The sequence below is a fragment of the Sinocyclocheilus anshuiensis genome, unplaced genomic scaffold (assembly GCF_001515605.1).
Source record: "Sinocyclocheilus anshuiensis isolate Anshui unplaced genomic scaffold, SAMN03320099.WGS_v1.1 scaffold838, whole genome shotgun sequence".
NCBI lineage: Eukaryota > Metazoa > Chordata > Actinopteri > Cypriniformes > Cyprinidae > Sinocyclocheilus > Sinocyclocheilus anshuiensis.
Genome location: NW_015539915.1, coordinates 412,444 through 429,681, shown reverse-complemented (window position 1 = coordinate 429,681; position 17,238 = coordinate 412,444). Strand labels below are relative to the sequence as shown.

The window sequence follows — 17,238 nt, the reverse complement described above, 5'->3', positions numbered from 1 at the left end:
CTTTTGGAAGGCCAAACAAAGTAGTTTCGCTTTCACAACGAAACACACAGCGGCCTAGAGTGAGCGGAGGCGGGCGGTCTTGAGAACGGCGCGGCCGGCGGATTCGACGAAGGAGATCAACTCCAGGCATGACGAACCAGATATCTGCGTGATGTGATATGATATGAAGACCATGTGAATCCTCATGTTCTGTTGTTTGCTGCTTTTTGCGCATGTAAAATGAATCCCCGGGAAACAAATGTTAGTATTTTTTAACGGGTCACAGACATGCATCCTTTCTAATTTAATTAAATTCGAAAAATAACCGAAATGAACATCCCTAATTGTGATTGATTGTGTAAGTGAAGATGCATATTGAACTAGAAATAAATGTAGGATGGAATTTTATCTGTTGTGATAATTGGTTAAAAATAAGAGGGAGAGATGAGAGTTGGTGTGGAGGGAGAGGAAGTGGAAGATTATGAGAAAAAAAAAATGTTTTATTCGTAAAAAATATATAAATAAATCGTTTTATTTGTATTTATTTATTTATTAATTTAATTTTAAATTTCATGCACCAATCAAATTGTGGATTATATGGTCCTCGGTCATACTGCAGACCTGTGTTTTGGAGTTGACGGTCTGCAGATAATGAGTGCTTCAGTGGTTTACCAGAATGATTGACACGCAGGTACGCAATGGTGTCATTGAAGAAACTGTATTTCCATCCTTCACAGCCTCATTTTTGTCAAATTAAATATGCTGTTTACTCTAAGTTCTGTGTTTCTTTATCTTTGTCGCCTCATTCGATCTCATGCATTCAGCCCTTCCATTCCTCTTTATTTCTTCCTTTCCTCCTCATTGTCCTCCTCCTAATGGATGAACCCAGTGTCGTCCGCTCCCCACCTTTCAAGTTGGGCCTATTTTTAGCCCCTCGTGTGCCTGACTGAGGGGATACGTGAAAGTGGGGACTGTGTGTGAGTGTTTGCAGATTCTAGCAGTGAAAGAATGAAAGGAGAATAAAGGGGTGCTATAGTTTTAATATTACCGTGGTGACAGGGAACAGGGACTAATAAAGGTGATATAAATGGAAAAAGGGTTCATTTGTGTTAAGGAAAGACTCGAGAGTTCAGTAAATCTGTATTGTCAACATTTACTACAACCAGACTGGCACAAATCATACCACAATATCCTTAGTAATTCAGTTGCCCACATGCACGGATTCTAACTACATATGCCAATCTCAGATGTCACCTTTGAACCTAATTTATCTGATAACATGTTGATACATGAAACAAATGCACAAGAAAAATGAGTGCATCTGATTTAATGCTTCTTAATGTGTATAGAAGGACCTTTCTTGGTAAAAATTGGTGTGTTACTTAAAGGAATAGTTCACCCAAAAATGAAATCTCTGTCATTAATTAATCACCCTCATGTCGTTCCAAACCCGTAAGACCTTCATTCATCTTCAGAACACATATTAGGATATTTTTGTTGAAATCCGAGAGCTTTCTGATGCTGCATATACAGCAACGCAACTACCACGTTCAAGGCCCAGAAAGGTAATAAGGACATCGTTAAAATAGTCTATGTGACATCAGTGGTTCACCCATAATGTTATGAAGCTACGAGAATAAGTTTTATTCAACAATTTCTTCTCTTCCATATCAGTCTCCGATGCCTTGAACGTGGTAGTTGCATTGCTGTCTATGTAGGGTCAGAAAGCTCTCAGATTTCATCAAAACTATCTTAATTTGTGTTCTGAAGATGAACGAAGGTCTTAAGGCTTTGGATCGACATGAGGGTGAGTCATTAATGACAGACTTTTCATTTTGGGGTGAACAATCCCTTTAACATAGGAGCCACAATACTGCATAAAGCAGGGGTAGAATTTGAATTATGATGTCATGAAAAGTTTTAGTTTATCTAATAAGAAATGTATGTACTTGGTTTATTTCTGGGACCTTGGAAATGGCTACACTCTGCCCTCCTGTTGTTTTTTGCATGTGTCCGTATATGAGGGGGAAAAGAGAGTGAGTACATTGGAGGGATGTTGCATTGGAATTGTGATTGGAATAGAATGAAAAGGAAGGATAAAGCACATGATATGAGTTTTGTATTCGAATGACAGTGTTAAGGGGTCTGTAAAAATCTGAAGGTAATGCCTTTTTCATATTTGTGAGAGACGAAAAGGTGGGTATGATTGGGGTGAAGGAGTGTATGGATTGACAAGGGAAGGGGATGCCTCTTCTCTGCTCGTGCTCCGACATCTGCTCACTGGCTAGAGCCAAGGGTGGGAGGAGTTTGAGTGCTCCTGCTGCAGCAGAGTGAGGGAGGGAGAGAGGGAAGGAAGGAGCGAGGATGCATCAGTGCCACAGAGGAGAGAGAGAGAGACTGCTTTCTGCATCACACCACTCTATCCTTCATTTACATTCCAGACGCTGGCTTCTCTCTGGAGAGCCCCTTCTCCATTTGAAATGCCAATCACCACTTGCTGTTCCTTCATCTTCGATCACACACACTTCCTCCATGTTGATGTGAGGGAGCTGAGTGCCCGGCACACGCTGAAGAGATTCCCCAGTCTTCGTTTGATGGACGACTGAAGTTGCTGCAAAGACATCAGATTCTGGATTACATCCTTTTTTGGGATTTGAAGGAATAAACAATTTGACTACGTTATTTTGAGGAATCTCCAGCGCTGCTTTGTTGTGTGTGATCCTCTGAACTAATAACTGTGTGAGAGCAACTGGGACTTTTATGATCAGAGTGGCAAGGACTCCGCTTTCTCCGCTTTCCACTGCTGTGCTTCTCCCCGGAAAGGTGGGGGACTGATAAAAGAGGGGGGTGTTTATGTCCTCTACTGTTGGGGCTTGATCCAGAATTTAAGCTACCCTCCACAACAGCTTGTAGTAAGTGACTCTCCTCAGGATACTGTCGCTGCATGTGTGTGCTTTGGTGAAAGGATTCCTGTGGACTTGCGGCTCATGTTGCTGCTGATATGGAAGGCACCTGGGCACGGACACCTCCCCCATGTCAGCCGTATTGTGGGCAGCCTTTGCTGAGTTAGGCCCTCAAGGAACTAGCACCCTAATTGTGTGCCCAAGCGCACCCTGAACAAGATGAACGCAACTGAGTTAAACCATAGCACAGAACCCTTCTGCATGCTGGACATTGGCTACTCTCAGATCTTCAACACCTGCCTGCTGGAAGTAGCTGTTATTCTCTTCTTGACGGTGCTCATCATCTCCGGGAACCTGGTGGTTATCTTTGTTTTCCACTGTGCCCCGCTTCTCAGCCACCATACCACTAGCTCCTTTATACAGACTATGGCGTATGCGGACTTTCTGGTTGGGGTCAGCTGTCTTATTCCCTCTTTGTCCCTCCTGCACCATCTGGAGGGTGTGAACGAGAAACTCACCTGCATGGTCTTTAGCTACATGGTCTGCGTGTTGAAGAGCGTCTCCATGGCCTCTCTGGCATGCGTTAGTATTGACCGTTATGTTGCCATCACCCGACCTCTTTCCTACACTGCTCTGGTCACACCCTGCCGTCTTCGCACTTGCATTACCCTTATTTGGCTGTACTCGGCACTCATCTTTTTGCCATCTTTCTTTGGTTGGGGCAAGCCGGGATACCACGGTGATGTATTTAAATGGTGCTCCTCCTGGGACACCCAGCCCCTTTTTACCGCGTTTATTGTTGCGGCCCTGTACGCACCAGCTGCTTTCACCGTTTGTTTCACCTACGCCCATATCTTTCGGATCTGTCGGCAGCACACTCGGCAGATCAGCGAGCGGAGAGCTCGCTTCAGCCCACAGGATCCCGAGCCGGGTGAGCAAGCCTGCACAGACAAACGCTATGCCACCGTGCTCTTCCGTATCACCAGTGTGTTCTACTTGCTTTGGCTACCCTACATCATTTACTTTTTACTAGAGAGTGCAGGGATATACCACCATGCCATTGCCTCATTCCTGACCACATGGCTGGCAATTAGCAATAGTTTTTGCAACTGTCTCATCTACAGCCTGTCGAACAGCGCCTTCCGCAAAGGCCTCAAGCGCCTCTGCCTGCTTTGTCTGCAACGTAGCGACACCAAGAAGCCCCTAGGAGATCCACCAGCACCTCCGCGCCCTGCTTGCCATGTGTAACGCCATCTTTTGGCAAGTGAGCTTGATTTTGATGGCAAGGGTCATGTCAAGTTAAAAGCAGATACTGAAGATTTGTCGCAGCATCTGTGCACTGTCCCAGTTCTAGCCAGGTGGGGCAAGTTGACAAAGGTCATGTGTATAGTTGCAGAATTACCTGACAGCAAGAAATGGACCCTTGACCTTGGCCTTTAAAGATGAAGTGGACAGCTATGCGAGAATGGGCTATTCTCATCGGTATTTGCGGATTTACAATTCTCAGCAGTTTTTGCTGCAAGTATAAATTAAGCAACGAGGAAAGAAGAAAAATCTCATTCTTGTGATTGTGAAGTCTTTAGATTGCATTAAATATTGTCTGTATGCAAAAATCATAGTTTTTATTAGTGACATTAAAGCAAAGACTGAGTTGAGCTGCCTGCTCAGCAAATGTCTTCTTGAAGGCAAACTCATGTCTTTCAGTGACTTTTGTTGCAAATTTGTTGGCCTTTGTGGACTGTTGACTTTTAGTTCTGATCATATTGCCGGAACAGTGAGAACAAGTAGTCTCTGTTTCTCCTGTTAACTGGCTTACATTTGTTCATATGTAGGGGAAAAAAGAAAGATCCCTGGTAGACTGATCTAAAACCTTAAATAATATAGATGTTAAAATTACTTCTGGACAAAGACTTTAAAGCATTTCCAAGGGCTTACCTGGTTTGGGACTCATGATCTTATTTATGTTTTTACTAGTAATATCTGAGTCTTGCCTCGGAATTTGTGAGGATAATCTGATCACTACCCTGCTTTCAGTGGAAGAATGTGTTTGCTAGTGGTTTTTGTCTTTGGATCCATGACAAGTCTTGACCTTCAGCAATCACAATTGGATTTTTTAAAAAGCCGTTTTCCCAAAGAGCAGAAGTCGATCCCAGCCACCAAGCAATGCCACGATTACACGGACTTCCCATTTTCTGCTTATTTAAAGACATGAAGGGACTACATAACCACGCCTCCAGTTAGAGGACACCATCCTTAAAAAAACGCAGTATTAAAACAGCAAACAGACGACTTATTCTGCCTGAATTATTTCTAAACCTTGATCACACTGGAAATGAACTTCTTAGCTGGAACCCACCCATAGCATCAATTCTTATAGGCTAACCGTCCTGCAAGTCATTTTGAAAAAAAAATCTATTTGATTACTTGGTGTATTGCTGGAGTATCTGCTGGACAGAATGACTCTTGGACTTGCCCTCTGCCCTGAAGTGTCAGTCGTGTGCAACTCTCTTGCCATGCTTGGTTCACTTCCACTGGTTACAATGTGTTTTAGTGGTAGGAATGAAAGGTTAAGGGGAATGGGGAACATCTGTCCAAATGCATTGTCCAAACACACAATCACACTTAAAATATTGTATAATGCAGTTAAGCACAACACAGTAACACGTGACCATAACAGATGTTAGTTGCTTAATTCCGTCACAGGATCCTTAAGATGAACAAGGCCGCAGTGGTAAAGGTTGCTGATGTTGGCAAGAACCAAAAAGATTGTTGTATTCAAATTAAGACACTTAATGGATAAAATAGACGTCAGAAGAAAAGCTGCTGAAACTGATATATCAGAATGCAGAGGTCAAAGTTTTAAGGCAGATGTTTCTGAAGAGTCCTGCATGTGCTCACACACAAAAAAAGCAGAACAACAATGAACTGCATCTTAGTGCGCTGTACTATTTATCTTTATGACATAGATACATGTACATAATTCATATGTGGAGGTGCCAAGAAAATTGAGGGCATTGAAAATCATGCCCTTTGTCTTTTTTCATGCTGTGATCATAAATTCGCTCATTTGGATGGTACTGTTAAAAAATTATTTCTTATGCAGATAGCTTTGTCTGACCAAAGTATCAATATTTATTGGTGTCTTCTGATGGAATTGTTATTTTTATTTTTTTAATATATATAGAGGAACCACAAAATGTATTAATCAATTGTTGTCGAATGGATTGATTGTTTGTAGTAAGATGTTATTATAAAAACAGTCTGCATTTCTCTTTGTATTTAATCTAATAGTATTTATCACCTTTACCTTCTCTTAAATTGTTTTAAGAGAATGTTTTTCATTGGAGAGGGTTATGTATTGTGGCATATTCCCAAATACTTTTTTTGTATGACACCATGGAAAAATGCTCTCATTTTATCACCAAAACAAGTTTTATGACTGTCAGAAATGGATCTTGTTTATATGCCGCGTCACTTCAGTTAAAGACTGAAGACTTGCTTTCATAATTGTAATACTGTGACGCAAAGAAGTGTCTTATGACTATGTGTCTTTAAGTGTTTGGTCAAGATTTTGATAGGAGACACATAAAGTCTGAACTGCCATGTCATGGCAGGGCGCTCTGCAATACTTCCACTCACTAGATAGAGAGGGAGCGATAGAAACATATCACACACAATAGAAAAAGGGCTTTTATTTTTTCCAAGTGTCCCAGCTTGTTTGTTCAAATGTAGATCTTGATCTTGCGGCCTCTGGCAAAGTGCTGTTTTTGAACCAGAGCTGAAAGAATTTGTTAGCCATTTACCCATTCATCGCTTTATTGATCGCACATGACCGTGTGTGTGTGCATGCACACGTGCATGGATGTGTATGTGCGTTAAACAGAACAAAGACGCATGTCTAAGAACTTGTTTTTAGCATTCGTCTTGATTGCTTTTTGGACTTTTTAATGTCCCTGGAGCTCTGGACTCACCCAAGACTGCTTCCTCCCTCTCGTCCTGAGAAACCTTCCCCGTATTCATTTAAAGGAATCAGATTAAATTAAATGGCCAAGATTTGATGGTCATGCTTGAGAAACTGCCTCGGTTGTGTATTAACCATTCGGATCGGTTGAATTTTGTGAAACCATCCATTTGTTGCTCTGATTCTGATGTCTTTTTCCATTGGTCGCCAGTTAATTCTTTCTATAAAAATGAAATTGAAGTTGGGTTTTCTGCTTAAATTGCTGTGAAAATCCAAATCTTGAGGCATGCGTATCTGTATTTTCAGATAATGTAGATATTGGTTATTTCTGCTGTCTGAAGGATATTGTAAGTAAGATTGTATGTTGGTTTTATGTACCACAAATGGAATTGTATGTTTTGAAATGAGAATGAGGCTCTAATGTTGCCTACACGGGTGTCAACATTGCATGTTTTGCTTCATAGATGATGGTATTTCTGTCATGGGTAAAAGCTGGAGGAAACATTTCAACTTTTGGGACATTTTGTTGCCAGAGAGCTTTTGTTTGTTTTTGTTCTCCTTATGATGCCAAAGCATTCTTTTTTTCTTTCCTGTGGGAAAACTGCTCTGTTCTTGAAATCAAAGTCAAGGGCTAGCACTCTCAAGGGAGCAAATCTCCCAAGATGACTTGCTCTCCGCTGTGCCATATTAGGATGCAGGACCCAGTCGGCCCCTGCCATCGCAGAAAATGGAGGGCTGAGCTGGAACAGTGTGTTTTCTCCCTGAGGAACACACCCCTCCGTGCACAAAAACACACACACACTCCTCTGCGTAACTTTGTGTTGATTGTGCTAGGCGTCTTTATTGAGTTTAAACATGCATGTTTTAAAAGTCTGTTAAATTGCTGAGCCAGGCTTCTTAATGAATTGCTCATGATCTTGCCCTCCTGTAAGTGGGTCCGGTTTTTATTTGATTAACTGGAGAGAATTGTTTTTCACCTTTCACTTTAATGCATTCCAAATTGTATTTCAGTTCTTATCGCAAGAGAATATGAAAGCACTGCAAAGTCTTTGGGATTAACAATGTTTTGGACTGAAGTTGCTTGGCTGAAAGAAAACTTGATCTGCTTCTCCATATTTTCTTCAGCATATCAACAAGTTGTCTGGTGTGTAGGGCTGTAGCTGAGGTACTAATGTGGTGTACCGCAAATTTTGTAATGATGTCATGTTTTAGAAAATAATTGTCAATATATTTATATTCTGGTATATCTGCACTGAGGAAATAAATGTGATCTTATCCTATCATGTTTGAATGCTTGTTATCGTGTGTGTGTGTGTGTGTGTGTGTATGGTGACTGTATTCATGTTTTTTTAATGTAGATGTATGTGCTAGTTTGCGTTTCTGACAGTACATTAATAATCATCTTTGGTTGGTAATTACTTGCGTTAGCACTTGTTCATCTCATTGGAAAATGAACGTCAAAAGTACACGTCACTGTAAAAATGGAAAAACATCATACATTTGTTGGTCAAGTACATGTGTTTTTAAGTTTTCTGTGACGTATTGAAAGTCAGAATTGTTTTTGTTTTCATAAGTACTGTAAGTTTCTCATGACCTTATTTGATGTTGCATAATTTTTCTGTTGTAGATCTCACCAAATTTAACATTTACGTTTTTACATGTCTAGACAAGGTTTTGTCAAGCTAGAAGACCGTCCAAGTCTAACCATTGCATTACTTATTATTAGCATTTTTGTTTCTTGAAGAAAGATCATGTAGATCATAGAGCATTTCTGATCATTTAGTGCATTTAAATGAATATGATTAATTATCATTCTGTTCATTTAGTGAAAAAACATTTTTAGTGTTTTACTTCTTGCATTAAACATTTTCAGTCTACTTGGCTATAACAGATTGAAATGATTAACCGGGCTACTCAGATTAAAAATGTATGTTTTTACACGTCTAGACAAGGTTTTGTCAAGCTAGAAGACCGTCCAAGTCTAACCATTGCAGAAGCATCAATTTGAATGGGTTTAAAACAAAAAAATCAAAAAGAAAACAACTCATTAAGAGCCTTTTACTATGCAATAGTATTAATTTTGAACATTTCCTAGCCAGAAGCAATGCAACAAGGTTCCAGCGACAAGCAATTTGTCTGTCCAACCTGCTACGCGATGCAACATACATAGTTAATGTTTAATATATGATTATGTGGAGCTGAATTTCGAAACCGTGAGATTTCACAGTAGGGCCCTATGATTTACGTGATGCAGAAAATGCAGACGATAGTGGAATCCAGTCATAAAAATGGAATTTGATGTATAACGCGGAATGTCACGGAATTTGCCAAATTTTGGATGGATAAATCAAAAGTAGGTCAGAACGCTTAAATCAAAATGGGATATGGACTGTGTCTGTATTAAGCTGCAAAAATTCCATTTAAATATGAATCCTGCATGTTCTACGTGTTTCTTTGTGAATGAATGGAGCAGACGCGTGGTTTCATTTACTACACTTGTACTGAAGCATGCGTGACGCTGACGGTGTTTTCAGCATCTGCTGCCTCAATATACGAGTACATGAACACATGAACATGATCTCTAGAACTGCTCTGAGAGTCACTTCATGAGCATTTGACTGTTTCATTTGAGAAAAAAATATTGTCATCATATACAAACAGAAACTTAAAGGTCTTCACAGCAACTTGTCAAAATAAAGGTTCGGTTTAACTTGAAGAAACTGTGACAGAAATATATTACTTAATGTAATGATAGTGCTACTACTAATAATAAAATTATTGTTAAAACATTTTGAAGGAATATTTACAAAAAAATATTTACCAGTATTTATTTACCAGAAAAATGTAAACGCACAACACAGTATTTCTGAAAAAAGAAAAATAAATTATTTTTAATATAATCAGTTAATTAGAGATGCTTTTGATTATGAAAATCGAATGCAATAACTAAAATTGAATCCAGAAAATTAATGGAAAACACAGAATTTGGTAAAAATTAAATGAAATGAAAAAAAGTATTTCATAGGGCCTTAAAAATAATTTTTGATAAACTTTATAAAATTTAACCATTAAAACAGAGTCTTGAAAAATTTAAACAGAAAAAATGGAATTTGGAAAAAAATAAAATGGAATTTGAGAAAAAAATAAAATAATTTCATAGCGCTCTATTACAATAGATGGGACAACCAAACAAAACACCACCAAAATAGAAACCAAGCAGGGCTGTGTTATATCAACAATATATTAGCAATGGTTTTCTGGCAGTCATATATTTTTTTTCATGAAGTCATGGATAGTTCATGATTTTAATATACTTATTATTAGCATTTTTGTTTCGTGAAGAAAGATCATGTAGATCATAGAGCATTTCTGATCATTTAGTGCATTTAAACGAATATGATTAATTATCATTCTGTTCATTTAGTGAAAAAACATTTTTAGTGTTTTACTTCTTGCGTTAAACATTTTGAGTCTACTTGGCTATAACAGATTGAAATGATTAACCGGGCTACTCAGATTAAAAATACCCTTTTTTCAGCCATTTCAAAGCAAAAAAGGCAAAAAGAATGCTCAGTGTAACACTGTGTCCTAACTTAGTTTCCACAACGATTGTTTACATAATATAGTGTACAATTGAGTCTCATTAAAGCTTTCTTCAGTCACTAATGTATTGTAACAGACCCTGGAGAGCGCTGGTTCTTCCTGACATGTGCCCAGTGGGTGATATGTTGAAGGGAAGAGGATGTGGACCTCTTAGTGAGGGAGTGATTGGACTACAGTGAACCCAACAACTCACCCACCCTCAGTTTCTAGCTCTCTTTCATCAAGCTCACTATACTTCTTATAATCAGCCTCCCCAAGAAAAACAAAATGCCATTTTCGGCTATTGTTGCCTATCAGAAAAAACGAGCGTAAACAATGGTCAGGAAAAAAAAGTACAGTGCTTCCTGCGGAAGCAGCCTTCCCCCAGCACACACACAATATCACCATCACAGTCCAAACACAGCGCAAGTTATGCTTTTCTGAGGTTCACACAGATCTACATTTAAACAGTCTTACATCATCCATGATTTTCTTAACACTTCTCCAAGTCTAGGATGACTTTCCCTAATATTGGCAGAACATAAATATGTCTCCTTATCTGAGACATCAGGTACTGTGTCTTCCCAACAACCCCTGAACCTGTTCAGACTTCCTCCTCCTGGAGTTCCAGGACGGAGGGTGAGAAGGAGAGTTTCGGAAAACCTTCGGAAAGAAAAAAACATGGCATTTTCTTTGGCTTCGTCCATTAATTCTTTGTTTATTATTCATCTTTTCCTGTCATTCTTTGCATTCTTGCTTTTCTTTAATTCCTCTTGTTCGTTTTCATGGAAATGCTTGAGAGGAAGAAAGTTGTGCCTCTTAAACTAAAGACCTGATACTTGGTTCCTGCTCATTTCCTCATGCATCACCTTTTCAAGACCACTTTGGGGTCAATGACATAATGCTGCTTTATTATTTTTTTTTGGTCCTTTACTTACACTGTAAAAAAAAATAATCTGAAAAGGTACTTGCAGCCTTTTACACGGGACATTATCCATTCATTTTGCGGACATTTCCGTTAACACTAAAACACAATGCAATGCAGTGTAAAATTCAAAATGCTGATGAAATAAATACGGAAATATTCCTTTAAATTATATAGTACATTGTGCCCTGTTTTTACAGATTTTCTTAGTGTATTTATTTAAAATTAAATGTATACATACAGCGATTGAAATGCACCGCTTGTATGTTTGGTATGTATTATTTTTAATTTCTAAATTAAAATGCGTTTTGATAATATTTAGAGTTTGGAGAACTGTCTTGATGCAAAATAAAGAAATAAATGTATTAATTAAAAAAAGAAAAAAAGCTAATTAAAAGGATGAAATACTGTGAAAAAATAAGCAGTGAAACAAATTAAAATATTATAAATATTTGAAAAACTACTGTCTACTGTCTGTAGTCTATTATAACTGACTATTATATTGTATTATATGGTACAACTGACTATTATGTTGTCTATTATATTGACTACTGTAACCCAAAAAATTATATTAACTGATATTTCTAAACTAAAAATTCATGACACTTGAAATATATACCTTGATGTGTACATATATTTAAGGTGCAGGGAAAATGTTACTTTTGTTTTAATGCTTAAACCACATGACATTTTCAAAATCATCATGTTTATTTTATTTTTACATTTTTTCTCATTTTTAAACACTTTATCAAAACCATTTGACCATTTCTTTGCATTTTAAACTGGATATTTTTTAAAGCTTTTTTTTTAAGACAATAACTTAGACCTGCTTTCCTTCACAGTGGTTGGTTTCTCTAATCTAAGGCTAAACACTTTGTATCACCTTGTATCCTGAGCCCGATCTGATCTTCCTCAGAGACGTGCTTCAGGTCAGGTGCAGTCTTGTCAGACTGGTTCGATTATGCTCTCATCTCAGACTGACCTATTTTTAGCTGCTTCTAGTCCACTGGATTCAACATAGCCCTCTGCTAGTTTCTTCTCAGACCCTTTTCCATTGTCTTCTCATCTTGCAGGCCGGTGCTGGTGTGAGCGGTGGGTCAGTCTGCCTCATGTTCGGCCTGAGTTTGCGTAGCTGCTGAGCTGCTGGCTGCAGATGCATTATTTAGTGGCTCCTCTCTTCCACATAAACATAGCATCAATTATAGAAAGAGATGGTAATTAATCTTTGAAAAGGGGTATGCTTACTAAGGCAGGAATCCGCTGTTAGTGCAAATGTGTGGGAGTGCTTTCGAGCGCCCTGCACTCACGCACGCCGGTCTGTTTGGCATTTCTTTGGAAAACAAATGTTCCCCGAAGGTTATTTCCTGGGTTTTAGTCTTGTACCGTTGTTAGCAGGTGGCGATTGACTTGTATTATATGTGGGATGGTGTGAATTAGGTAGGTTGGAGGCCCATATCTACAACGCCTATGGCGACTTTTCTGTGAGCGTCAAACGAGAGACTGGAGAATTGGTGACAGAAGGAATGGAATAAATGCGATGAAAGCAAAAGGCATATTCCTTTGCTTTCATTGCCTTGTTCCATTCCTTCTGTCAGCATTTTTCAATGCGATGGAAGAAAGGTAGAGCGCGGCGACTGATATTAATCATGCTTTTTGGAGAAGATTGTAGTCTTGTGCTGGAAAGAGGATGAATAAAACATAGTGTCCTGAATTCAGACTGAACCCCGCCGTCCTGACATACATAACCCGAAGAGAGTTGGGAAAACCAGAGGAGACTCCCCCATCTCTACCAGGATATATGCTTTGTCTGGTGTGCATGTAGTCAGATATTTAAACTAAGTGAAATATGTTTTTTGTTCACAGATTGACTTTAAATAACAGAGTTTTACAATAAATTTATTTATTACATTTGATTTATTAATGTAATTTATTTATTAAGTTCTGTCCCTTCTACACTACCATTCAAAAGTTTAGGGTCAGTCATTTTTTTTAAAGAAATTAATTATTATTTATTTTCAGTAAGGAAAGATTAAATTAATTAAAAGTGACAGCAAAGACGTGTAATGTTACAAAAGATTTCTATTTAAAATAAATGCTTTTCTTTTGAACTTTCTATCCATCATAACATCTTGAAAAAAATATGGTTTCCACCAGAACATTAAGCTGCAAAACTGTTTTCAGTGCTGATAATAATTAGAAAATTTTTCTTGAAAAGCAAATCAGCATATTAGCATGATGAAGGATCATGTGACACTGAAGACTAGAGTGATGATGCTGGAAATTCAGCCTTGCCATCACCAGAATAAATCCAATTTTAAAATATATTTGAATTGAAAACAGTTGTTTGAAATGGTAATAATATTTCAGAATATTCCTGTTTTTATTGTATTTTTTAATGAAAAATACAGCCTTGGTGAACAAGAGACTTCTTTAAAAAACATAAAAATCTTTCAGACCCCAGACTTTTGCACAGTAGTGTATTTCCCCATTAGAATTTTGTTTTTTTAAATACATAGTGACATCAGTTATATTGATGCCATTAATTTTTGAATGCATTTATATGTTAATATAATGGTGTTCATGCATATAATGCAATTATGATTTATGTTTGATGTGTTGAGAAAAACAGAATTCTGAAAGACCAGGATTTTTCCCATGCTCAGGCAAGTGTATGTGTGTGTTAGATATGCAGTAATGAGTCATTACTCTTCTTCTCTTGCATCTCTGATATTAGAGAGCACATTTAATAATCCCTGAACTTATGATAGATAGTTCAGAATGCTTCTCACTTAAGGGATAGCTGACCCAAATTTATTTATCCTCAAGTTGTTCCAAATCTCTCTGTTCCACTAATCATACTCACTATTCCAGAAATTCACGCAGTGCCTTTGCTGTACTCTGAGAGTTACTTTTTGAGTATGTAAGAACTGACGGGCATGATGTAATATTTTGCATTATTGCAAAAGAAAGAGGCAGCAGTTTGCCCTCAAGCTTCCAAACAGATGTTTGTATAATATGTTATTAAAGTATAATCTATTATTAGAGTGTTGTGACATACGCTGCAAAGCTGTAAGAACTCTCTAACATTTTTTGTGTATTTGGTACATTATAAGGATGGGCCACATCATCTGATTAGTAAGGTGGACTAGTTTATCTAGATTTTTGTTTATAGTTTTTATTCTGTATTTATATGCTTTAAAGGGGACACACTTAACGGCAGCTGCAGCCTTGCGGCTCTATGTTCTTTAGTTTTTATTTTTCTATTATATGTAAAGCTGCTTTGATACAGTTTCTATTTTAAAAAGGCGTTATCCAAATAAAATGAAGTTGAGATATGACTTTTAAATTGTGATTTTATTTGTTAACCAATATTTGAGTTTTTTATCTCAAGTTTTTAAAGTAGTATATGTAGAAGTATATTGTATTACAAATCAGCCTATATATTAATGTAGAAAATGTGTTTTCTTTTGGTAGTTTCTCTGCATCTTTTTCTTGTCTAATATACATTACAAAAAAAATTTAAATAATCAAAAAATGCATTAAAATAATGAACCATTGATCAACAGAATCACCGATAGATAATTAACTCCGCCATTCTGAATGAGCAAAAATCAATCTTTTAAATCCAAAATTTGAGTTGTAAATTGAATTGATTCACTGTTAACCCAAATATCCACAACTCTGCTGAAGGGCTTTTTTAAAAAGACTGATTCATCTACTAGTTTAAGGATGGCTTGAGTTGGACTGACTGTTGCTATATAACCCGGCCAGAAATAAACACAGGGCATTGCATTGCGCTTTGTTTATGACTCTTAGTTTTGAGAGCAAAATTTAGCATCCAGAGAAATTGAATTCTGCATTTTTGTGCTATCACAAGCTGGCTTTGATGTACCGGGTGCAGTAATGGATGTGAAAAATAAAGTGGCTGGTTTTGCAGTGTGACAGAAATAGGAGCGGCTGTCCGTCAACAGTCTGCAGCTCCAGGCGCTCACACTTTGTTTATTAAGGGAGCGATCTAGTTTAATGTGATCTAGTTTTTTGTCTCTGTCTATCTAGAGAGTTGTTGTTCTGAAAACTTTACATGGTGAGGATATTATACAGACTACAAAGGTTAGCAGATACTGATTTCTGACCAGTAGGTTTGAGGGGTTGTGCAGAGTTAGTTTTCAAAAACTCAAAAAGGTTTCTTCTGTGCAATTTATGTTGCTTGCAATAAACTGTTTTGTCAGCCAAACTTTGGTTACAACTACATAAATCTTAAAGGGACAGTTTACCCAAAAATGAAAATTCCGTCATCATTTACTCACCCTGAAGTTGTTCCAAACTTGTATGAATTTCTTTATTCTGTAGAACACAGAAGAAGATATTTTGAAGAATGTTGGTAGCCATTGACTCCCATAGTATTTTTTTTCTCCATACTATGGACATCAACAGTTTGGTTGCCAAACTATCCCTTTAACCCTTTAAAACCGAACGTGTCGGCGGCGACACAAAAAAATGACACCTTACACTTGAAGATACCACATTGTGTTATAATTTTATACTCAAAAAACCAAAATGAGTGAAAACGGCCTATTTTAGCTTTAGGTTCTAAAGGGTTAATAGAATTAGAACATTTGCTTTCTTCAGTTACACGAAGCAACATCTTAAATAATTCAAATCCACGGGAACTTACAGTACAATCCCAAGTAGCCTGTTTAAATTAAATAGATTGAAATTGGATCGCAACTCCAGTGGAGTGATAATGTAACATCTCCTCCAGAGCATGTGGCTCCCTGTCTGTCTTTTGCTTTCAGTATCATCCCCACGGCACCCCCCACAGGATTTGTCAAGACATTTTACATGTTCTTTCAGTCTTGTGATGGAGCTCTTGTATCGATTGCGTCATGTGTCCTTTTCTGAGTGGCTTAATTGGCTGATTAAGTAAGCCAGTGAAAGATAATAGTCCTCAGTTTTTCTGTGGAGTCACGTCTACCAGCTTACAGTTTAGATGTTTGTTCCAAACGCTTGGACAAATTTGTGATTTTCATCTGTGTTTCTGAAAGACATGGGTAATCTGAAGTCCTGCTGAAAAGACTTTCTTCTGTGGGACACAAAAGAGAATTTTTATGCTGTTCTTTTCCATATAATGAAAACATGCAGTGACTAGAGTCTGTCAAGCTTCGAAAAAGACAAAAAGATCTCAGTACAGTTTTGGTCCATCAAGAAAAACACTATTTGTTCAGCTGAACAATGCAAACTGAGGAAGCTCTAGTATCTTTGGTGTTCGCTAGATGACATCCACCATGTACATGGGACCAAACAGACTAATAACTCTGACACTCGAACATACACATAGTCTGAGCCTGTGGGGTATTCAACAGCAAAAGCGCCTGTTTGGCAGTATTTTGGATTTTAAAAAGCCTGTTGACCTTTTCTGTTTCTCTAAGGTGATTTTGGAAGTGTTTTTAAACATTAGTCTCTTATTTAATTGGTTCCACGGTGTTTGCTGATTTTTACTTTATTTAAACTTTGTGTCATTTATTTATTTTATTTGACATCAAGGTGTATGCCGTGCCTCCAAGCTTTCTTAATCGTTTTGCTAATAAACGTTCTACATTTCCTATTTATTTGGTTATATATTATAGGCTACATGTTTACTTATTTCCAGTTTTGTATACCTATTTAAACTTTATGTAAGTTATTTGTTATTTTATATTAGGCATAGCCTGCCCTATAGCATGGTGTATTTTTATTCGTTTTGTTAATAAAAGTGCTATGTTTTATATATAGGCTAAAGTGAGTTTGACGTTGTATTTTGTTGTTGCATTCAAGCAATTGACACCGAATTGCCGCTAATTCGAAATTTAAAAGCGTAGGAAAGCGAGGAAAAGAGGGAAAATTCAAAC

At 37.6% G+C, this 17,238-nt stretch overlaps 2 protein-coding genes across 4 annotated transcripts in view; both read left to right on the top strand.

Annotated features, from left to right (window-relative positions):
* The window catches only part of rabgap1 (RAB GTPase activating protein 1), a 102,680-nt gene that overhangs the window by 58,514 nt on the left and 26,928 nt on the right, over positions 1-17,238 (top strand). The gene's annotated exons all lie outside the window — the stretch shown is intronic.
* LOC107686419 (probable G-protein coupled receptor 21) lies at positions 2,340-4,224 on the top strand. Its single transcript, XM_016483399.1, has one exon. The coding sequence runs from the start codon at positions 3,102-3,104 to the stop codon at positions 4,128-4,130; it is 1,029 nt and encodes a 342-aa protein (XP_016338885.1). The 5' UTR covers positions 2,340-3,101; the 3' UTR covers positions 4,131-4,224.